General features: G+C 48.9%; 9 protein-coding genes across 9 annotated transcripts; 4 read left to right on the forward strand and 5 right to left on the reverse strand.

Moving 5' to 3' along the window:
• Positions 1-33: 33 nt before the first annotated feature.
• Positions 34-3,464, reverse strand: I303_107361 (uncharacterized protein; the record flags this gene model as incomplete). Its single annotated transcript, XM_065969568.1, has 16 exons — positions 34-58; positions 111-171; positions 224-332; positions 386-396; positions 454-507; positions 558-645; positions 700-1,055; positions 1,113-1,209; positions 1,260-1,333; positions 1,392-1,409; positions 1,467-1,614; positions 1,672-1,731; positions 1,781-2,072; positions 2,130-2,272; positions 2,326-2,505; positions 2,562-3,464. 16 exons carry the CDS (start codon positions 3,462-3,464, stop codon positions 34-36), a joined length of 2,619 nt encoding a protein of 872 aa, XP_065825640.1.
• Positions 3,465-4,279: 815 nt separating this feature from the next.
• I303_107362 (uncharacterized protein) lies at positions 4,280-7,897 on the forward strand (the record flags this gene model as incomplete). Its single annotated transcript, XM_018410044.2, has 13 exons — positions 4,280-4,359; positions 4,432-4,468; positions 4,528-5,343; positions 5,394-5,555; positions 5,613-5,907; positions 5,958-5,979; positions 6,034-6,291; positions 6,350-6,380; positions 6,430-6,555; positions 6,635-6,954; positions 7,015-7,144; positions 7,209-7,805; positions 7,871-7,897. The coding sequence occupies 13 exons, from the start codon at positions 4,280-4,282 to the stop codon at positions 7,895-7,897; spliced, it is 2,901 nt and encodes a 966-aa protein (XP_018261047.2).
• A 179-nt stretch (positions 7,898-8,076) lies between these two features.
• Positions 8,077-9,089, reverse strand: I303_107363 (YggS family pyridoxal phosphate enzyme; the record flags this gene model as incomplete). The annotated part of the gene is made up of 4 exons (XM_065969569.1): positions 8,077-8,582; positions 8,634-8,700; positions 8,784-8,903; positions 8,976-9,089. The coding sequence occupies 4 exons, from the start codon at positions 9,087-9,089 to the stop codon at positions 8,077-8,079; spliced, it is 807 nt and encodes a 268-aa protein (XP_065825641.1).
• A 385-nt stretch (positions 9,090-9,474) lies between these two features.
• I303_107364 (mitochondrial 37S ribosomal protein uS10m) lies at positions 9,475-10,306 on the forward strand (the record flags this gene model as incomplete). The annotated part of the gene is made up of 2 exons (XM_018410046.1): positions 9,475-9,563; positions 9,640-10,306. The coding sequence occupies 2 exons, from the start codon at positions 9,475-9,477 to the stop codon at positions 10,304-10,306; spliced, it is 756 nt and encodes a 251-aa protein (XP_018261049.1).
• A 240-nt stretch (positions 10,307-10,546) lies between these two features.
• On the reverse strand, positions 10,547-11,753 carry I303_107365 (uncharacterized protein; the record flags this gene model as incomplete). The annotated part of the gene is made up of 6 exons (XM_018410047.1): positions 10,547-10,786; positions 10,852-11,026; positions 11,102-11,199; positions 11,254-11,336; positions 11,419-11,513; positions 11,575-11,753. 6 exons carry the CDS (start codon positions 11,751-11,753, stop codon positions 10,547-10,549), a joined length of 870 nt encoding a protein of 289 aa, XP_018261050.1.
• Positions 11,754-12,166: 413 nt separating this feature from the next.
• Positions 12,167-13,204, forward strand: I303_107366 (uncharacterized protein; the record flags this gene model as incomplete). Its single annotated transcript, XM_018410048.1, has 5 exons — positions 12,167-12,192; positions 12,266-12,343; positions 12,405-12,545; positions 12,628-12,864; positions 12,958-13,204. 5 exons carry the CDS (start codon positions 12,167-12,169, stop codon positions 13,202-13,204), a joined length of 729 nt encoding a protein of 242 aa, XP_018261051.1.
• Positions 13,205-13,481: 277 nt separating this feature from the next.
• Positions 13,482-15,462, reverse strand: I303_107367 (uncharacterized protein; the record flags this gene model as incomplete). Its single annotated transcript, XM_065969570.1, has 6 exons — positions 13,482-14,242; positions 14,444-14,490; positions 14,562-14,670; positions 14,729-14,886; positions 14,957-15,323; positions 15,396-15,462. 6 exons carry the CDS (start codon positions 15,460-15,462, stop codon positions 13,482-13,484), a joined length of 1,509 nt encoding a protein of 502 aa, XP_065825642.1.
• Positions 15,463-19,258: 3,796 nt separating this feature from the next.
• On the reverse strand, positions 19,259-21,039 carry I303_107368 (uncharacterized protein; the record flags this gene model as incomplete). The annotated part of the gene is made up of 5 exons (XM_018410051.1): positions 19,259-19,580; positions 19,676-20,094; positions 20,158-20,350; positions 20,469-20,695; positions 20,839-21,039. The coding sequence occupies 5 exons, from the start codon at positions 21,037-21,039 to the stop codon at positions 19,259-19,261; spliced, it is 1,362 nt and encodes a 453-aa protein (XP_018261054.1).
• Positions 21,040-21,362: 323 nt separating this feature from the next.
• I303_107369 (uncharacterized protein) lies at positions 21,363-22,387 on the forward strand (the record flags this gene model as incomplete). Its single annotated transcript, XM_018410052.1, has 4 exons — positions 21,363-21,596; positions 21,661-21,851; positions 21,912-22,165; positions 22,221-22,387. The coding sequence occupies 4 exons, from the start codon at positions 21,363-21,365 to the stop codon at positions 22,385-22,387; spliced, it is 846 nt and encodes a 281-aa protein (XP_018261055.1).
• Between the last annotated feature and the right edge of the window lie 53 nt (positions 22,388-22,440).

Genomic DNA, 22,440 nt, shown 5'->3' on the forward strand with positions numbered 1-22,440 from the left:
TAATCTATAAGGCACTGAATCCTTCAAGGTCGTTCAAGGTCTTCGGTGATGAGGATGTCTGAGAGACATTGTTGTCAGCTCAAGTCACACTTGAGGTAATTGCAACTTACCTCCATCGCAAGCCAAGCGCGTCAAATATGTCTTTCTCTGTATGCGAAGCAATTAACTCCCCTACGCTAGAGTTCAGCGCTGTCATTGTAAACTAGGTAGCGAACGAAATCACCTTCGGTCTGTTTTGTCCCCTCTCTGTCTCTTAGTACTCCTCTGTACAGCCCACGCTGGTTCAGACTGTAACCCTTTTTCCTGGCGTACAGCCTGATAGATCTATTGAACTGCGCATTCTGGTCAGTGTGAGGTGCGAGTGCAGTGAATCGAGTCGACTGACCACTTCGTTACCTGTCACACATAGCTCGTTTAGCTCGCAAAGTGTTCAGCCCACGATAGGGTGCTTACCCGTAAAATAAATCAGAGCCGCGCCCCAATTCTCGAAAGGGATAGACAGGATATCTGTGACAAGCGATCAACATAGGAACGATGTCGCCGAGGAAAGCGCTCACCAATTCTTCTGTGCTTGTGCACCGTACTGAGCCTGCCGACGCCCATCCACTTCGCCTCAGGGGCAGTCCAGTCCGTCGGGATGCCAAGCTGAGAATCGCATCATTCAGCACGCCGACTTATTACTGTTTCAATCGCACCCACATCGTGCGTGACTAGTCCCTTCTTCTTCAGCCTTTGAACCAACTCCATCACAATCCCTCTCTTGTTGGCGTGATTGTCACCTTCGCGAGTGATCAGGATATCCACATCCCCACTGTTCTCCTGCCCTCGCCTGTAGCTACCCATAATCTCCACCCATAATTTATCATCGATCGCTTGGGCTTCCGATCGGATGATTTCGAAGATATCCCTGCATTCATTTCTCGGAATTCTAGCTTTTAGATCATCATACAGTTGAAGTCCGATCATCTGACCTGCAGTAAGAGAGTATTTGCCTGTACGCAGATCATCGATGCTCCGAGCTCCTAGTCTATATAAGTCATTGGCATGTTGCCGGCCTGTGACAGAAATTAGCAAGCAGTCAAACATGGTACCCGATGGGCATGATTGCGCACCAACGCCGTAGACATCCTTGAATAAAGCCACACAACGAGCTTGCTCAGTGTTTTCGTAGAATGCACGACCCTGTGCTCCCGACAAGAACTCGTCGATCTGAGTCCAATCATTCAGCATCGCGCAACGCCAAAAATGCACACACTTACCCTGTCAGCCAGACTCTGACCGATGCCAGGTATGGCTCTTGCCTGAGCTCCAGTAGTAATTGGATAGTCAATTCCTGAATGACCCATATGTCAGCTGTAATCTTGTGCACCGAGACCACCAAGAGCACTCACGTCGCATGATGCCCGCGGCTATCATAATGAAACGCGTCAGCAAGATATTCTGCAAAGAAGAGATGGATGACTTACCTCGTTGGTATCCTCGGATTGCGAAGCTATTCTTGCCAACCTGTCCTTGATAAAGACCATGTAGCTCTTCAAATTTTCTCGCCAGCCATTCGTTGGGTCCAGAATAGCCCTTCCCATCATGCTTCTCGCTGCATTTGAAGCCTAAATTCTACCAAGATTTCGTGCTTTAGCACTTGAGCCGAGGAAGAACTCAGTCCTAGCTCACCGTTGTCGCTTGCCCCTTTGCTACTACACCGACTTGTTCGATATGATCGTTATCAGATATCTAGTCAATATCACGTCAGCTGGCTAGTCAGCTTGAGCTACATACCCACATCTTGATCTTCCATACTCCCCTCTATGACCCCGTCAATCATGTCGTCCAAGGCATCTCGTTCATTGGTAGACGCTCTCTCCCATCCAGGTCCAGACGGCAGATTATGCTCTGTAGCAACCGAAACGTCCATGTCTGCCAAAGATCGGATTCTCGATGGTCCTGCTTTGACTGTTGACTCGATCCCCTCCACGACTCTTGATAACAGGGTGATGGATTTTGTCTGACCGAGGCGGGTTCGCTTTTTGGCAGATTCCTCGGTATCAGAATCGGACGCCGTTGGCTCTCGTTTTCTGTGGCAGTCGGGTATTGATCAGCCTCACTAGCGATCATGATAAACAATGGCTCACCTAGTGATGGCAACGCTTGTACCGCGCAACTGGTCCGTGATGTCAAACATTCTAGAAGTCGGTTTTATAGCGTTTGTGGAGACAGCTCGTGAAAAAGAGGTCTTAGGGAAACTTAACCAGGGAGTAGTCTCAAGGACTTTGCCCTATTATTTGGTAATCAGCATGTCATATAAAACGTTTTATCAGCAAGACTCACCACCATTTTACATTGGACTACCCAATCCCACTTGACGCAGACAGTGCCCTCAGGAAGCTCGCTGAGCGATTCTATGCCCAGTTTCTGCGCAAGCAGCGAAGCGGACCGACCGGCATCGTACACCACATGAGTGATAGCTGTATCGGGCTGCAATACGGCTTGACCACCGAGCTGAGTGATCTATGGCATACTGTCATTAGCGGGCGATAATGCTAAAAGGCCAACTCCATTCTCACGATCTCAGCCCTTTGCTTTAGCTTCGAAGCTTGATTGACCTCGCTCGTCAAGCAGAACCGAAGACCCTCGAACACTTTTCCGCCCAAGCCCGCCGCAACGCTGAGAGCTTTTCCGATAGCTCTCTTGTCCTTCTCATTGCTCTTGGGAGCGGTTTGACCTTTGACGAGCACCTTGGTCAACAAATCGAAATGCCTGGATATAGTCTGAAGCTCCTTCTTTGACTTGATGTCGGATAAAGTTGATTTACCGATAGGCACGGGTGTAGCCGGATCGTCCCTTCTTCCTTTCCCCTCGCCATTGGAGTCGAACATTGCCGGACGTCTCGATGCGCCAGTCGAAGGCGAATCGATCGGAGAAGCGATGTGCTCGGGCGTATCCAGTAGCGTTGGGTGTTTGTTGACACCTAGCTGAATTTCATTCGACGTCGTCGGATCAGGGAGTTGCGGCGTAGCAACTTCACTAGGGGTAGGCATGGAAGGAAAGGTTGAAGTCGAACCTCTGGGCGTAGAAGTCTGCAGAAGTTGCGAGGAGTGGAAAGAAGGTGGGAGAAAAGGCACGATAGGCGAGGAGGATATCGGCGCATCCGCAGGGGAGTCATTCAGATTGGGAGGCGCTTCACATGTTCGTGAGCGGGTCGTAGCCGGGGCAATTGCATGCTGAGGATGAATCGAGATGCTCTCGTCTGCCTTTTCGTCGTTCTCAGCATCAACGGTGACGAACCCATTCGAGCCGGGTTTGAGCGACGATCGAGCGGTCTCCTTCCATTCGATATCCTTCTTCAGCTGCCTATTGTATTCGATAGCCTCCTCTTGATCCTCCGTCAGACCTTCCAGCGCCTCTGCGCCATCTAATATTCCCCAAAACTTTGGTCCATGTCGAGGAAAAACAGAGCGATGCGTCATTATAAGCGTGTCGAGCTCGATCTTCCTTTCTCACCATCCAGCTTCCATCACTCCGCCCTCGATACCTCGACCCAGAGATCCTTGTGGATAGATGTCTCATCCACCTGTAAAATGAGAAGACCTAAATCTTTGCTAGTTCTCGAGAACGATTATTAATGTAAACATTCGTGACCGACACGTGGCTTGTCGAATGACGTAATCTGGTTTCCTCATCTCCCATGAGCGCGAAATGCCAATGCTCATTGTGATATCTGAGCCGCAAGACTGGGTTCACCCCTGTGTTGGAGGCTTGGGGTCAAGCACTGCGCTCAAGGTGGCCAGATGATAGCCAGACTTTTAGCCAGACTTGCGGGGTATCGAAAAGCATTTGACAGGATGAAAGGTGGACCCGCCATCCTCATCGCAACCTCAGCTCACTGCCTGGCTCAATTGCCAAAGGTGTGCTTTCAATGTCATAATACAGCGAGTTTAGAAATCTAATCGTCATGAGTTCTTCGGACCGTCAAACTCGATGTGACTGACGCAAATGATATCGATCTCACACAGGTTGATACAAGACGGCATGGCAGCATGGCGGCGGGCCGTGCCTGAGATCTCCCAGGTCCAAGCAGTGTGAACCGCAATTACAAGGAAGCAAATTCCCTGAACACGAGCAGCATCAGATGATAGCCACGCAGTGTCAGCTCTTGTTCCGAGCGGGTCCCCAGCGATGATGCCGTCGAAAGAAGCCCACTTCTCATTAAACTGGGTTACAGACAGTATCATATAGTCAATAGGATCACATTGCAGTTCAGCTGGCGTAGAGAAGGCAGGAGATGGAAGCATCAAGCTCATTCAGCGGGGAGGTAGAGTCGCGATCAAAGCCAGAGAAAATCAAAAGGGGATACAGGGCTTGGTAAGTTGAAATGGACAAACACAAGGCATACAGATGGGAGGATTTTCAGCTAATCTCGGATGCGTGGCCTAGTCTTCATTGCAGAAGCAGAAAGGCCAAATGTGATTTGGTAAGTCATGAATGCACCCTTACCAGTTCATTGTGCTGACAAGATCTACACTGACGTAGGGCGACATCGATGCCCCTTCTTCACCGCCATGCTCGCGATGCAAACGAGAATCGCGGGAGTGCGTCTTCGCACCGTCGCGGCGAGGAGGCAACAATCGCAAGCGCGATAGAAAGGAGTCCCTTGAAGAGTCAGACGTCGATGCCAAGATCGTAGATCACGATCGATACAGCGGAAGTCAACCCAATCATTCATCTCATGCAAATCAGACTTTCCCATACCCTTATCCGGCCGATTCGCAGCATGTTTTACCAACCCCTGCAGGTCCTGATCCCTCACGCCCTTCACCTCATTCGTCATATCCTCACCATGGGCCGAGCACTGGCTCCTCTGGTGCAAATCTGTCTCCAATGACCGGTACATCCACTCATACCCCTCCGACTCGACCGTCGTTCCCGCCTGTGGCCTCGAGCTCTAAAGACGCCCGTCAGCTTTCATCGACCCCATCACCGAAACGACGCAGACTGCATCTAAATCCACCGCTACATGCAGCCGATCCTAGCAGCATCGTAGTCGCGGATATGCAAAACGAATCGGATGCTTTACAGATATTGGCTTTAGCTAGTGGGCAGGCCGCGACGAAGGAAAGCATAGTCGGTGGTAGGGGTAAGCGGAATCAAGAAATATACCTGCACGAGAAGAGCGGTCAAGCTGCCACGGTCACGGACATATCGAATTTCAAGCAATTTTACGATAGGAGGAAAAGCGATCAAGCACCAGTGTTGGAGGATTTCCCGTTGATCAAGCTGGGTGTCCTTACCGCCGAACAAGCTATCAGGCTGGTGGACCGATACTTTCGATATTATCATCATCTAACGGTAAGTTATACACCATGGCCTTTGTTCATAGCTCACGTTTCTGTCCTCAGCCAATATGCCCTTCGGCCGTCGTACCCACTTGCAAAGAAGAATTGGCAGTCTATGCTAGTAAAGAGAGATATTCTATCACAACATTCATCATCATTGCCAGTCGTCTGGACGACGCTCCTGGGTCCAGAGAGATACATGACAGGGCATGGAAGATCATGAGAGTGAGTCGATGATCTGCACCGGATTTTGGAATAACGTATCGCTGAATCGAAGAAAAGGGCTGGATAGCGGATGTGCAGACTTTGGGATCACCACCAACAATTGGCTTCGTTGAATCGATACTGCTCCTGGCGGAAAATCTCCCTCGTACACCACCGTTAGCCTCTCCCGTGGAGCTAAATGCGGCAGGTGCTAGAGAAGAGCCACACGGGGATGAGAACAGACAAGGCTGGCAGCTGATCGGTCTAGCTGTCAGAAGCGCATACGAGTTGGGTTTGGATAAAATGGCTCTCAGACTGTTGCCGGACAGCGAAAGGACTTTAGAGATCGAGAGAGCCAGAGTTGCTTGGACATGTGAGTACAACAGATCCGTCATTGAAAAGGACTGATCGAGAAATTGGCAGATTGTTATCTCTCGGATCGGCAGTGAGTGCGACATGCTGCAGCCGGAAGCTCAGAGAGCTGATCCCCCAAACATAGCGTTTCCATACGGCTGGGGAAGGGTTTCTGGGCCAGAGGTGCCGCTGTCTGCTTTCAGGGCTTTTCGTCGTCCAGTCAAAGCGGACCCGCAGCGGGCCATGGCAATTTCCCGTTCTTACGCGAAATTGGTGACGAGGAGGAGCACCCTCAGGAGGATTATGGTAGTCTGATACAGGCTTATCTGGAGCTTACCCAACTCATGAGCAATGCTCACGATACTCTCTATCCAAATGCAGCTAGAACAAGATCTCTTGTCATGTAAGCACGAAGTTTTCCCTTGCATAGGCGGTCCGTTGATCCAAGTCGATTTTGACAGACACGGTGAATACTTCAAATATCTAGATGAGGTGTGTTGCAATATCACTCCCGGTAGAAAGCAGCTGATCGGATTCCCAGATGGCTCGGTCTCTCGATGCTTTCAAGGTTCTTTGGGTGAAGAAACAGTGGAAGATGTTCCCGTTAACCGATATCATGTGGACCTTCTTTTACTATACACAACTGTATATCTGTGCTTTCAGCTTTGTGAGTGTGTTGCTATTGCATTTCGTTCTCGCAGGGATGGATTGAGGTTTGGAAATATTGGCGCTGAGTGGTCTCACAGCAAGCACACGTTGAGCGCGCGACTATACGAGCAGAAGAAGAATACCGAGCCTTACAAAGACAATCTCAACAGAAAGGCACGACAACAATACCTAAACTCAGTCTTTTCCCTCGAGGGGCTGCTCAGTCTCCCGACGCAAGGTATATCTTCCATATGTGCGATGCGGCGAGGGAAATGTTGCACATTTGCGTCAACAAATTGTATCCCGGCGGCGCGCTCCCCTTCCTCCCTATCCGACATTTGCTCTGGTTCACCTATGCGGCTATCGTACTCTTGAAAGCTCTCTACTCTGGAGCCATGTTGCGCGGTGATCACCAGAGGTGAGCAGATCATGCAACGCTTCTGTCAGGGTGGGGCTAAATTGGACTGAATTCATCCAGAACAAACGATCTCATTGACAGATTGTGTCACTGCCTAAGTCAGACGTCGACGGACAGTGATTATCCCGCCGTACGATATGGCAAACAGCTAGAAGCATTGCGCAGGAAACTTGCAGGACTGTCGGATGCAGTGAGCGATGCAGTTCACCTTTGTGTGACTCTGCTGCTTTTTGCGCTAATTCCCGCTTTTGCAGATCAATACACGAAGTCCTACTGGAGGAATGGAAGTTCCACTACCTCCCATACGGCGAATGTCTACTACCCAGTGGGACGGCACTGAGGCCTATCGAGTCAGTGAAAACGATCGCTTCTCCGCACAGCAATCGGTCCCTCCTCGTCAAGACCAGTCCCGTCCAGCGAATCATCAAAACGGATATAACGAGTCGAACAATTGGCGACAACAGTCAAACCAACAGGCACCTGCAGCCCAATTCGCGGAATATCTCTACCCAGATGCGCGAGAGCCTATAGCACCCCTGTCACATCTGCCACCTTACATGCCGACAGCGAACCCTATAAACACAGCACCGTATACGCAACAACCCATATCCGATGTCGGTGGTACACAAGCATCTTTGCCTACCACGTATCAAGGCGGCGCAGGAGGGAACACAGACTACGGCGGGAACACAAGCTCGAACCCGACGTACGGCCCGACTGACAATTGGTTCGGATTTGTTGGATTAGGAGGTAATTGGCAAGGAGAAGTGGCTAATCGACAGGAAGCCGGGTTCGGCCAAGTGGCCGGGCTGGATTTGGATGATTTCTTCTTACAGGTTGGACCAGGCGAGGTGAGGAATTTGAGCCACGAAATCTAGTCTCCGTGACTCAGCGACGCTGACATATGGGCACTCAGGCTCAAGGCGGTTTCCCATTTCGATAAATCTCGATTGTCGTTCGGACAGGGCTGATACGGAAGAGAAGACTTATTATGAGCAGAATTCATTTCGGTTGTATACAAGCTATATCACCCATTATAATGTTGATAATGACGCCGCTGAATTTCATTAATGTTTTTCACGGCCGCTCTTTGCTACAAGAAGATCGGGATGCTACGTGGTCCTATTGGACCGCAGCCTTTGGTACCTTTTTAGGCCTTTCGCCAAAAATCCTCGTCCCCACTCTGACCGAACTGCTCCCCTCTTTGACAGCCTGAGCAAAGTCCGCACTCATTCCCATACTGAGCTCCAAATCATTCTCACTCGGCGCACCTTCTATTGCCTTTTCGACGAGTATCCTAGCCAATTCTTTCCTGGTCTCTTTCAAGGTCGTGAAGTCAGGATTGGGTTTTGAGGAATCATGGCTCGATTCGAACGATCCGATGGTCATCAACCCCAACAAATTCAGATCGGGACAGTTCCGTATGACATGAACAGCCAAGTCCACTGCCTCCCCGTCGGTTGAGCTCGATGTCAGAGGCGGTAGACCTGACTTGACGTCTTCTGCAGAGGTGTTGATCTGAATATACACATTCAGTTTCGATGTTCGTGAGGAAGCGAGTGACTTTTGTAGCAGGTCTGCGACCTTGATGGAAGAAAGGGTTTCGATTACATGGAGATTCGGCACAGCTATACAGGATAACAGTCAGCTCAGCTCAATGCGACGTCAGGGACACTCACAGGCCGCAAGTTTAGACTTGTTACTCTGCAGAGCCCCCACGAAATGCCATTTGATGTCTGCCGGGAGCTGGACACCATCAAGGTAGTCAGTGACTGCAATCGATGTCTAGAAATTGTGACAATCAATGTCTGATGTCAAGACACACTTACGACCTCCGCCTTATCTACCATCTCCTGTATGTAATTCTCCCCGAAATGCCTGTATCCCGCATCATATAACGCTTTGATATCCGATGCGGGCTTGATCTTGGATATGGCGACCAGCCGAGGCTGCTATGGAATCGATTAGCTACGGATACAATCGTCCTTCGGAGATGATCAAATGCCCGAATGATTGCTGACCTTCGATCCACTGGCGTGCGTAGCTTGATCGATTTCAGCTTGTACCGATTGGATGTTCTCCTTCAACTCATCAGCCCGATCTGAGGTGTATTCAAGCGAGGTTGACGTCGACATTCTAGCGTACAGTCGTGCTTGTGGGGGATCCCGTAGAAATCGAGCGGTACGTGGAAGTGGTGCACAGCGTATCGCCCTCTGCATCTAGTCGAGTAGCGCAGCACACATCTGTCCATGATATGAAAAGATGAAGTCTCATATCGCTCGATGAGCACTATGATGAATGATGGTGCACCGCGTGTCACGTGATCAAGTGAAGCGGTGGTTGAGATTTCGACAATTCCAACAGATCCGAAAAAACACAGTCATTCTCGTTCTTCCACTCCGCTCTCGATAAATCTTGTCCAACCTGTAGTCTCTCCTTCTCCAGTCATCCAGTCGGGCGTGAGCGAGTCTCCCACTACCCTTGATCTTCCAGCTTCCCAGTAACATCGCGAACATCGACATGGCTCTGCCTTCCGCTCGTTCGGCTTTGGCGGCTTTTCCAAGACTGACCATCTCAAATGCTGTTGCTTCGTCATCCCGATACTTCAGGTGAGAATCAGCTTTCACGTTTGGCCATATAATGATGCTGCTCAAGCTGATCGCACAACTGATTTCTTCTCGATAGCTCATCTTCGCCTCGACCCGCTTCTGTACCTACACCTACAACCGTCTCGGAAGATCGCGAAACAGCCTTACCAGTCCCCTTTCCCAAGATCAACAAATACCTGTCCTTTCCCAAAGTCACGCCTCATAGACCCACGCACGGCGTGCACGTAGCCACCCTCCACTTACAATCCTACCAATCTTACAACCTCGATCTCACCACTCAATTCGCCGTGCATTCTGCCCATTCGCTGAACATTCCTACATCCTTACCAGCTTTCTTACCTCGAGAACGCAGTCTATATACCGTGTTGAAATCGCCTTTCGTGAAAAAGAAGGCTCAGGAGAACTTCGAGAGACGAACGCATAAACGAGCGATCAAGGTCTTCGATTCCACGAAAGAGGCTGTCGACCTCTGGTTGAGGTATCTACGACAAAATGGCTTACCGGGTGTAGGGATGAAGGCTTATATACATGAGTACGTGGAAGTTGGATTCGGCAAGAAAGAGCAACAGGAACTTGGTCAACAACAGCAAGTTCTGAGCGAGAAGAAGATACAGGATGCCGCTCAGGATTTGGTCAAAGCTTTATCGGCTGAGAGCGAACAGGCTGAGGGAAATGCCCTTTCAGAAGGGAAGGATGTGAACGCCGAGTCCGCTGTGAACGAGGCTGCAAAGGAGAAATCCTAGGACGAGAAGTCGTAGTGATACTTAGCGGGGATATGCATGGACTATGTACGGCAGTGTGACTGCAAAGCCCACTTGTCCATTCAATGCCAATCGAATGATAACGGGCGAGCAACAAAGCTTGAGGTGCATTGACCTGAACATGTGTACAACAACTATCTGAACACATATCCTGGATATCTATCTTCCCTTGAGCACAGGACAGAACAAGTTCATCCTATTAGCCCTCCTCAGCTTGGCGGACTATGTCAAACCACCCTCGTCCTCCTCTAGCGCCTTCTTGATCCTCAACAAAACACCAGTCTTCCAGTTGTCCAGCTTTGTGACTTGATCATACTGATACACTGCCGCGGTATATCGTTCTACGTCGGCTTGTTCGCACGCATCCATGAGTTCATGTGCGAATTTGGCTTCTCGCGTCGAGGGGAAAGTGACGTCTTTCTGAGCGAAAGTCTCCAGTAGTCTTTGTGTAGTAACGAGATCCTACACGCAGCAAAGCTTGCATCAGCACCTGAGCTCTCCCGATGTGAAGATTGAGAATGACTTACACCCATAGCCATGGAACACAGAGCAGCACGCAACCAATATTCCTTGACGGAGTATTTCGTTAGGGCACTTGTCAAAGACCAATCTGCTACAGTCTGGTATAATTCCATCGATCGTTGATAGTCTTGTAGATCTGCAGATAGCTCTGCGGCTTGCTGATAGCATTGATTTGCGGTGCTATAGAAGTTTATGTAGAAGCGTCAGCGAGATTGACGTTGCCATAATGCAAGATGTGCAGAATGCGGGACTGACGCGTTCGCATCCTCTTGCTTGTACCAATCACCCGCTCGCACGAAGCTATCCCTGGCTTTCGCGACATCTAAACCTTCTTGCGCGTATATGCCGGCAATCTGCGCAGTAAAGATGAGCGATGGGTCCTTCCAGTCTCTCACACCTTGACTCACCTCCTTCTCTCTGTCTGCCGCTTGACGGAAGTGTCCAGAATTGACTAAGAGTTTTATACACTGGTGTAAAGCGGTGACGGCGGCTGACCGTTGCAGACTGAGGTCAGCTTCATGAATAATCATCCAGTAGACCGATCATTCAAGGGTGAATCAATGTGTACATACCCTCTGGATCCGACTTCTTGTAACTCTTCGCTGCATTATGGAAAGCGTTCATAGCGTCATTCGTCTCGTTGGCTTGTTGCCGACAAGCAGCTTCTCTATACAATTCAATACGATAAGCTGCTATGCCTCAGGGTTACTGCTGTATCGACAGCTCACCTCTCGAATGCCTGGCCTGATTCTCTCCATCTCTTCTCGACCTTGAAAGCGTTGGCAGCTTGAGCGAACAGATCACCAGCCTCTTCCCATTTCGAGCTTGAACTGCCGAACCATCCCACTGAAGAGGACGACTTCTTCTCTGCTTTCGCCAAGTAGTCTTCAGCTTGAGATTTACCCATTGTCGTGTCCACCTGTTTCTTTTGCAATATGCTTTGAATAGTCGCCTAGCAGATGCTGACAATTTGCTTTGTATGGTCCCTGGTATCTTGGCAATACCATGACCACGGACGTGTCTATGGAGTGATGACGTCGAAGCTTGTTACTGATTGTTCGTGAGTGGCAAAACCATACGCTGGTAGATTCGGGAATTTTCGGTGAATCAGGCTGACTAAGCAACGTGGCTCTCACTGTAAACATCATCCCCTTCAAGATATCTCAACATGGAATGATTTCCATATTTTATTGTCATTGACATCTTATCGATAACTCAACCGCTTGATAGATAGTCAAAACAGTCGACTGGCTGCCATCGCGCTACTAGGAGAAATTTTCTGCTTCACGACGACGAGATATCTGTCTCAGCTATCCCAAAATGGCTTCCCATCTAGCTAACATCTTGTGAGTCTCGCTCTTGCTTACCTTGAACCCATCATGCTGTATCACGAACTGACCATTAGTTTGCCATCATCAGCGGTACCGAGCAAGACCGAGTGAACTGTTCCTTCTACCTCAAGATAGGAGCTTGTCGACATGGTGACCGATGTTCCAGGTTAGTTGGGTGTCTTCAGCACCATTGAGAACGTTATATGCTAACATGACTTTTGTCCTAGGAAACACATCAAACCTCAATTCTCGCAAACCATCCTTCTTCCCAACGTATACAACAACCCCGGACATACACCGGAAGGCCAGCATATGTCGCCTGAACAACTGCAATCCAACTTCGATACCTTCTACGAGGATTTCTACATGTGAGTCCGCCTATCCCTTTCCTTCGTTATCCCCAAAATACGAGAAGGAAGACATAAGCTGACTGATTGCTGCGTTCGACAGTGAATTAGCGAAATACGGTCACTTGTTAGAAATGCACGTGTGTGATAATGTAGGAGATCATCTGCTCGGCAACGTCTACGCAAGATATGAATGGGAAGCTGAAGCTGCCCGAGCAGTTCAAGCGCTGAACGACCGATGGTACGCCATGAGACCCTTACATTCGGAATTATCACCCGTCACGGATTTCAGGGAGAGTTGTTGTAGACAGAACGAGATGGGTGAATGCAAACGTGAAGGGTGAGTTCATTCCCATCTCCTACCCATTCAGCATTGATATCCGAGGAACACAAGCTCACATGCTTGATGATCGCGTTCGCGTCTGATTTACAGATTCTGTAACTTCATGCACTTGTGTCACCCTTCTAAATCCCTCGTCAAATCCCTCGACGCTTCTCAACGATTGTCTCGAAGGAGAAAACAAGAGAATGGAGCAGGTGAAACCACAGAAAACGGTGGTATGGGCTGGGTCCCCGGTGGTGGGGGTGGTGGAGATGCAAGGAACGACGAGGGTCCAGGCGGATGGCAGCCCAGAGGAAGGGAGAATGGCGATTTAGGCTGGGTACCAAATAGAGGTTAAACCCATAACCTGAAAATCTGATATGACGTTGTAGAAGGGGGAATCTCAGTGTAAAGATATATGTATGACAGTAGCGATTCATCTGTGAATCAACCCATATGATTTATTCATCGTATATGCATTGTTCATCGTCATTGCATTTGACGTTCATGATCATGTTTGTTCTCATTATTTTATCGTTTATTGTACAGGTATCTCACAGAAATGTGTCTCTATCTACAGCTCGGAACAGACACAATGGGGGTAGAAGAACATCGCGGGAAGAGTTGTTAAGGAATCAGAAGACAACGTCGAGAACGGCGTCTTCGTCTACTTCATCCGTGTCCATCTTGTCCGAAGGCGGATGAGCAGACGGAGAAGAGGTAACGATATACTTACCATTGTCATGATGAGAAGATGATATGACCTCATCCTCGCTCTGATCTTCTTCTGAGCTTAAAGCTTCGTCGTCCTCGCCATCATCCTCTTCCTCGTCTTGCTCTTCGTCACTGGATATTTCTTCTTCACTGACAGACGTCTCGGCTTTCCCTTCCTCTTCTTCGCCGTCTGAGACCAGTTCAGGGCTACCTTGATCGAATTCGATGAAACTGTCTTGTTCTTCAAATCCACCTTCCCCAGCTTTGTGTACTGTATCAATCGTTTCTTGAATGACAGACTTGTTCGTCACCGCTCTGACAACATGCCTCAGTCCACACTTTCCATTTTTACTACAAGTACCCTTCTCCCTGAACTCTTGACATTCCCACACGTGAAGGTTCTCGCAAGTTCCAGCTTCTTTGTCGCACCAGCCGATCCTGGCGAAGTCGTCGCAGACAGGAGCGTCCGGTGAGACCCTCACGTGTGGGTATGGGCAATTTGGTTTTGAACACGTTGAAGTTGCCTGGAATCTTACGCAGGACGGTGTATTGTGGGGCGATGGAGTATGCGATAGGGGACATGTTGGGCCCAGAGAACACGATCCACGAAGATGACGAGGGCAAATTGTCACTTTCATAGGATCGTGGATGTGCGGGCAGGTCAGGCCAAAATTGCATTGGCCTATTTGTTGTGGTCCGTGCAGAGTCAGTAAGCGGTTAGAAGGTCAGTACAAAGGATGTACCGCGCAATGAAAGGATTAAAATGGGTTTACCAGACCAAACAAACCAGGAAGACCGGGAAGAAGTGAAAAAGTGCGATAAAGTGGTGTCCAGGAGGTCAGTAGATTCCTCGGATGTCATCTTGATTCCCACTTGAACGCACCGGTCTTCGTGAAGTATCGACAAAGTTGCTTGCTCTTGCTTGTTGAGCTACTTTTACATCAGCACAAGACAAGACAGGGACGTCAGTAGCGGAATAAGTCATCTTTGATGAGACATACCCATTTCTCCTCGATACTAAATTGCCCCTGCTTGTCCTTCTATATCTCTCGCCACCGAAGCGCAAGCTTTTTCTGGTTGGCGTGCTCGTATTGGATGGTGATGGAGCATCTGCATAGACGTCCCCTCAGCATTGCGCGCAATTTCTGGCCTGAACAGAACAGCTTACCGCCTATACGAGTCAGCTTCTTGCCGTCTTGCTCGAACTGGAAGACGACTCCATCTATGATGACCCTCTTGTCCCCAGATGATGTCGACTCGGAATTGATCATCTGTATTTGAGGTGGAAGTTTCGGTTTTCTCTGTCGTTGACCTTGAAGTTGAGCGCTAAGTATGATGAACAGAGTCAGCTTGAGCGCAAAGAGAATCCTTGGACCCGCAGACAAGCATCTCTAACCTTTTCTCGGCTGTCATCAGGCTCATGTTCCCACTCTTTCCTTTACCCTTTACCCAATTCGCTGGTGCAACTGAGCTCGGACCGGCAGCCGGATCCGAGGCAGGTGGCGAAGGGTCCACTTCACCAGCTTCCTTTTCTTCGATCTTGGTCGTATGGTATGTAGACGCTGAGCTTGATGGTCTGGAAGGCTCGGCAGAAGAAGACTGCTTGTTGATTTGACGTAAATCTAAGGCGTATGATCCGCCTCCTCTTCCACCTCTTCCTCTGCCTCTCGCTCTATTCGCTGCATAGCCTCTTGGAGCGGACCTCCCTCGATATGGGTGATAGTTTGAGTTGGTAGGTGTGGTAGAATGGCGAGATATAGCGCCTACGCACATGTCAGATAATTAGCATGGACATACCTTTCAAACGGCTTCGACGGAGGGGGTTGCTGACTAACCCGACAGCTTTGCTATTTCTTGCTGTAAGAGTATTTTCTGCTTCTCAGCAGCTGTGAGCGGAGCCATAGTCGGTTCAGTGAGATGGCTCTGGAGCGCTGTGACAGTATGAACAGTAAGTATGATGTTATGATTTGGAATGTATGAAATGGACCAAGAAGAGGAGAGACAAAGTAAGTTGTTATTTGCTGTAATTTCCACTCGCATATATAAACTGAAACATGACGTAACCTAAATATTACTGGATTGAGTAATTCGTAATACGACGCGATGAACCGTGCGCGAATCCATTTTGATGGTTGTTGGCACTTGGCATCCTTTGGGTCAATAATCTCGTCCAGATGATCGTATACATCCACTCAGACCAAATCCGAGTAAAGATATCTAAAATGCACTTGACATATCTCCTGTCTTTCCTTCTCTCCCACATCATGACATTGACTCACAATGTTCTTCTCAGAAGACTTACTGACCAGTAAGAAGGGGACGTGAGTCATCCGCAAATTGGTGGCACACTTGTGGCATCGATATTGCTTACCAATTACGAATGATGAGCTGACGAGATATTCTGTCTTCCTTTTTCATCGTAGTTTCGGTATCATCTGGTAAGGCTTGAATTGCCCAACTGTCAAAATGATTGACGCTGAACATGCTGGCACTGTTCATCAGGCTGGCAGCCACACTCGGTCCTCGAAGCAAGAAAATCACGAAGAAGGAATTGACAAGCGTAGATTTGGCTAAGACTTGCCACTTGATCGCTGAACCTCCTGAGCCTTTGGCTTTGAGATTGAGCGGATCTTTGCTCGTTGGAGTGACTAGGTGAGTAGATCTATCGCTTGCTGTCTGATGATTCACAGAACGAAGTAGCTGACAGGCCTATGCCACCAGGGTGTACAACCAGAATTACGATGTCTTCTACTCGGTAAGATGCCTTCTTCCTTCCTCATCATTCTGAGACCTCAAAGATCATGCGTGTCTGTCATGATTCATTGCCTGGGCATATTGTTTTGCAGGACGTTACGAACTTCCATCAAACCCTCCGAAGATCTATTGTGACCGATTTTGCCACCACGACCGGCAACATTCCCGCAGGTCATGTCAATCTCGACTTACCGGGAGGGGGTAAAAGCAAGCGAGTTGAGTCTTGTATGCGACAGAAGCTGCGCATGCGATAACACCGAAAATGATAACCTTAGATTCGACGTGATCACGTTTCCCAATGCTGGAATCGACCTCGATTTCGGCTTAGACTTGCGATTTCAACATATCGTGAGTTGTCGACTGCAAGGCGACAGGAACACTGATGTGGATGCGTCACGGCTCAACAGGACTGGCAAAATCCGCTCAGCATCGGGCGAAAGCGACGGGCATCTTCTAAGCTCTCCTCACAGGCGACTCAAGAGGGGTCAGCGGATGAAAGCGATGAGGAAAATGAGGACAGCGAAGTGGAAGAAATTGGCCGGGATGCCAAAAGAAAAAAGTGTAAGTCTCAGAGTGACGAGACCTGACTGACAGCGCGTAAGATTCATCATCACCCTTCATCGGAGCGACTACTATCAGCAAAGCTCGAAACTCGGTTCATCATCCGTCTGAGCCTACAGGAGCGCTGTATGCCGGTATCGACATGCCTATTGGCGAAATCGATCTCGGTCTAGACTTGGAAGGAATGAACGATGCTATGCCTGATGATAGCTTCTCTGCACCTTCGGGTAGGGGATTCGAGCTGCCCGCAGCCGGTGACGAAGCTATGTTTGATGAACAGGCGTAAGTCCGAGCTTTCTTCACGGAAGGTAGAGATATCACGATTGACAAATATAGCGATCTAATTCCCCCATCGAGACAAGGGAGTGCTGGACCGGTCGAGCATTTCTCACCTCCTCCAGAATTGGCGGTAACATCTCCAAACAGCGGCAACAGAAGATCTGCAGATGCATTGCTCAGTGATGAAGGTTCCGTAGGCGACGTAGAAAATCAGCTTGACGTTCCCAAACCCAAAAAAGTTAGAAAAGTGAAGAAAGTAACTTTCGACAGCGTACGTTTCCAGGCAGGACATAAAGGTCTCTTATAGATATCGCTGACGATGACGAAGAATATTGAGCTTTCCTCGGGGCAAGATGCCGGAGCTCGACAGCAATATAGGGACATGATGGATGACCAGAGACAAGCCGTCGAGATCAAGTCTCGGGAGAAGGCCGTCGAAGCGAGAGCGTCTGCTTTGGTAGACAGCACCGGTGGCCTCGAGTGTAAGTCATTGCGGCCAGCAGGACTACAACAAGTCAAGCTGATTGAGAGGATTTTTCTTAGTCCTTGATCCTGATATGCAGTCATTCTTCTCCACTTTCACTCAGGTGAAGAGCTTCAAGTGGGAAACCGAAGCGACCGTTAATCGACTTGTTTCCGGGCCACAAGAGCCTGAACTCCAAGACAATGGTCGGCAGCAAAATCAGTATGATTTGGCCGGTGAAAATGGGGATATGCCAACGGGCATGGATGTGAGATAACAGCATTAACATGTCAGGTGTTTGCGCTGACCTTGATTCTCCAGGGAGATCAACAGGATGTACGTCATTCTGATCATCCACTTCGACCATTCACTGACCTTTCCGTTCTTCTCAAAGACATTCCAATCGTACGATGTGCCAATTCACGAGCTCAGTGCTAGCGCAAGGCAAGGCAGTTTGGTAAGTTTTGCTGTTCTCCTCAGTGTTGCGCTGACACATCGAGAAATAGGCACCAGATATGGAATATGCTCGTCGATACAGCCAAGGAAGCCAGCAAGGACCGCTTCCGGTAAGCCGTATAAACGTTCACATGTCATGTCCTAGCTAAATGCGCGAGCAGTGGGAGGAAAGAGCTCGAAGTGCCACTCCAGGTAAAGGCGATCAATTTTCAAATTTTCGATAGCTCTATTGACAGGTGGTATCCCTAGGCTTTGTCGAATTGGGCGATACGAGCTTTTCACCGGCGAGTCTTAGGCTTAGTATCATGACTCCGCAAGAAGCTAAGTATGTAAGCTATCATTCTCGTGATACAACCTCTGACCGACAGAGGCCGCAGACTTCGGTCCAGAAGTCACCCCAACTCCTCGGGACCAGCCTCACTCGCCCGAAGAAGAAACCGATCATCCTCCTTGATGAGCGACAGGCCTGATGATGATCCGCTGCTCCTTGTCCAGGGGGACGATCTCGAACGTAGGCCAGATATGCAGCGGATATGTGATTGTGCTAAATGTTGTCATCTCAGTGCCGGACAATGAGGTTGAGCTTCAACTCGAATCACTTGCCGCTTCACAACAAGCTAGACTTGCGGATCTGCCTCAAGCATTTAGACCGGAGATGTTGGCCACTCTAGAGACGCAATGTCGAGACTTCTTCACGTGAGTGAGCAGGATCCAAGGCTGAGTTGGCTGAAGCATCGTGCATATACAGCTTCGTTGAGAAGAAAATGGTCACATTATCGATTGATGAGCTCGACTTCGAGGACATAGCCCCAGTCGAGAATACGAAGCATGTTGCAGCTGTCGCTTTCGTGAGTGCTATTTGCCAATGTGCTTGCTATATCCCTCGTGTTGAAGCTGTATACCAGTATGATTGCCTAAACCTTGCCACCAAGAAGATCCTCGCCGTCAATCAGGAAGAACCGTGGGGTCCTATCACCGTGAGATTCGCGGTCGACTCCAATTAGACTATTGTGCATCAATCCTGATGCTAAGAGAAGCCAAGATGGATGATTGATCGCACTTTCGATTGCAGTCCTTCAGTAATGCAGTATGTCGGGTTACATGCTGCCCTTACTCTGCAAAATGAACGTTACATACATTTTATGTCAAACCCCATGCAAATTCTGTGCTATACATGTCCACTCTTCAATTCTTAGACAGAGGTAGCCCAACGTCCTGCAGACCTTTCCCTCCAATGACTAACCCATTCTCATCCCTCACTCCCATCCCATCATCTTCGAGATCAACTTCGGCACCCCCCGGTCGTGTGACTCCCGCCGAGACCGGCACACCGTTCATGGTTACTCTGGGTGATAGTGGTTTCCTGGGCGAATTCTTGCTCGACGGTATAGATAATACAGATCCAAAGACTGATTCTCTGTCCATGGCGGCTGCTGTGGCTTTGGCAGTCTTGGCTGCTGTGTTGGCTGCCTCGCTCGTCTCCTTCTCCCTTTTGCGCTTGACATACCTGGATCGCACAATATCACATTTATCAGTATAAGAATTCTTTTTCTCATGGCCATTCATGGGTTTTGCGTGAACCAGAATGATGAGACAACTCACAAAGCTGTCCCAGGGATTTTTTCGGGATTCGTGCAATTCTTCAGACGTTTATCGATCTCTTTCACTTTCTTCATATCGATATCTATCGCTCCGTCCGTCTTGATGATACCTTCAATATCCCTGAGGATGTCTAATAATCTCACCTGAGTCATTCCGTACGGTAATTCCTGTTGATCCTCTTGGTCACCCTCTCCTGACTCTGCGTCATTTGGTGTAGATGTTAACTTGGATTTGAAGTTTGTATAGCGATGGCGTAGGAACTCCTCTACCAGGGTGGGATTTGATAGGTGGAAACATGCTAGACTGATCTGAGAGGGTGTATAGATGAATTCTAGATCGGTCATCAGAGATTGGGAGAGGTATTTGAGCGCTTCAGATAATGATCTTTGGATTGTGTCTATCGGTGGATTGGGTTGATTCTGTATAAAGATTTTTGCATTAGCTAACATGAGGGAAGGTTCGAGATGACGAGCAAGCCTCACTTGGAAGTCCAAAGACCAACCCCTCAAAGCCTTCTCAGCTGATCTGACCCAAAATTCGAATCCCAGTGATTGAGCGACGAGGAATTCGGTATCGATGATATCGTCCGGACTCAACTTTGAGAACTTGGATATGAACTGGTCCATCAATACTGGATAGTTGGTTGTTTTGCAAGCCAAAAATAAACATGTTGGCCTATTCACATGCACATAACCCGTTGTCAGTCCTAACATCTGCATAAGTGTTTGATAACGATTCCCTAGTGGTTTTAGAGGCTGGTGGGATGGAAGTAGCAAGACAATGCTACACTCACATGATATTCTTGGGATGCCATTCCATGACACTGTTCTTCAGATAGAATCTCTTCAGATAGCTAATCGCTGTGGTCTCAACTATGTCCGGTAATCCGAAGCCGTGTCTACATATTTTCGATATTTGCGAGCAGTAGAAACGAAGTAAAATCAACTCGTCTGAAACTGTTAGGTAGGCTGTTGGAGGGGGTGGATCGGTATATGAATGACCTAAGGATATCTGAGCCTCCTACGAGGACGGAGGCAGATTCCAAAGAGAAGGATATCAGTGTGCGTTCATGATGATCTGAGCAGTAGGGCTTCGCCTATTTAGGGCAGCTCCGTTATCTGGGATGAAGGAAATGTTCAAGTGGGGATACAAGGCAAGCCTACCTTTTCCAGCTCGGTGTTTCTGGCTACTATCTCTACGGACTTTGCATTGAGGTCTTCTCTGATGGACTTGATAGATGCAGGCGAGTATCGCCAGTGACGGAATTGAGAGGATTCATGGTACGGTGAGGGGCCGGGTGTTAATCCGGAAGAAGTGGAAGTCGAGGGACCAGCTTCAGGCTGAACATTGTCTGCTAGGGCCATAGCGTCCTGATTGACTGTTGAGTGTATCAGCACTGTATGTTTGCTGGCGAGAAGGGTGATATGCTTTCAATCTCACTTCGAATGAGAATGTCATGAGTGAAGTAGGAAATGGTGCGGTTTCGGGGATCAGGTTAACCGCGATAAGAGAATAAACCACGTTGCGTGATGATGACATCGCCTAGACCTTGTCTCGAATTCACTTAAATTGCTTTATCAATTCTTACTCTTCTCTCCTCCAGTTAGCAAACATTGTTCGCATATCGACGAGCCTCGTGTAGAGGCTATCGCTACAGCTAAGTCGACACATTCGCTCCATCGTCAACATGCGTAGCGCCATGCGAATCATTGCCGCTTTGACCCTTCTACCGTTCGTCACTCCCTTCTCATGCTCTTTGACGGCCTCTTCCATACCGTACGACATCTCCCCCTTGGCCGGCTTACGTCAAGTCAGTAAAGATACTCCCACACCACCCACAACGATGGAAGCGAAGGTGAAGATGGATCTGTGTGGCTCCGAGGGTATAGGCAAAGAAGACGGGATGGCGGATGAAGATCAGGTGATGCCTTGTCCCCGTTCAAGCCAGATAGCGTTTACTTGACTAATATTCCAGGAAAATGTAGTGCCCACCGAATACTCGAGTATGCGTGACTCTGCTGAATCATAAGCCATCGGCTTCCGACCCAGACAGAGTGACGGCGGTCATACCCATATGGGCGATAGATATACCGGAGGATAACGTATACACCACTCCCATGGGGAAGAAGGGGGAAGAGGGTCTGAAAATATACGTAGAAGGGGCTGATTACGCCGGGTAAGCCAGTCATCATTTTGGATAACGGAACGGGTACACTCATACTCGTGTGCTGGATAGGGTTCAACAACATCTCAATTTGACATTGCTTTGCTCTCAATCCGACACCGCCCCTAACCCGACTTTCGTCTCATATACCTCTGGCTTGGTTTCGCTTGAGTGGGCTACACCAGATGCTTGTCCAAGATCGGCGGACTCGCCTACTGCTCCTAGCGGAGGGTCTTCAGGTGGTAGTAGCGGAGTAGGATTTTGGGGATTCATCAAGTTTATATTCTGGTTAATCATCATAGGATTAATACTGTACTTCGCCATAGGTGAGCACCTCACTCTCCCTGACGGTTCACTACCTTGTGTTAATGCGGGATACAGGTATATTCTACAATCATCAACAATACTCTGCAAAAGGTTGGGACCTCATACCGCATCGAGACTTCTGGAGAGAAGTCCCGGTCTTATTGCAGGATCTGTTCTCACACCTGTTTGCCGGGTTAAGGGGCAGCAGCGGGGGAAGGGGTGGGTATAGTAGTTTGGGATAGAAGTGTAAGGAATTGTGATTGTACTGATGAGTCTGAATGCATACGCATATTTA

Source organism: Kwoniella dejecticola, chromosome 9 (genome assembly GCF_000512565.2).
Source record: "Kwoniella dejecticola CBS 10117 chromosome 9, complete sequence".
Classification (NCBI taxonomy): Eukaryota; Fungi; Basidiomycota; class Tremellomycetes; order Tremellales; family Cryptococcaceae; genus Kwoniella; species Kwoniella dejecticola.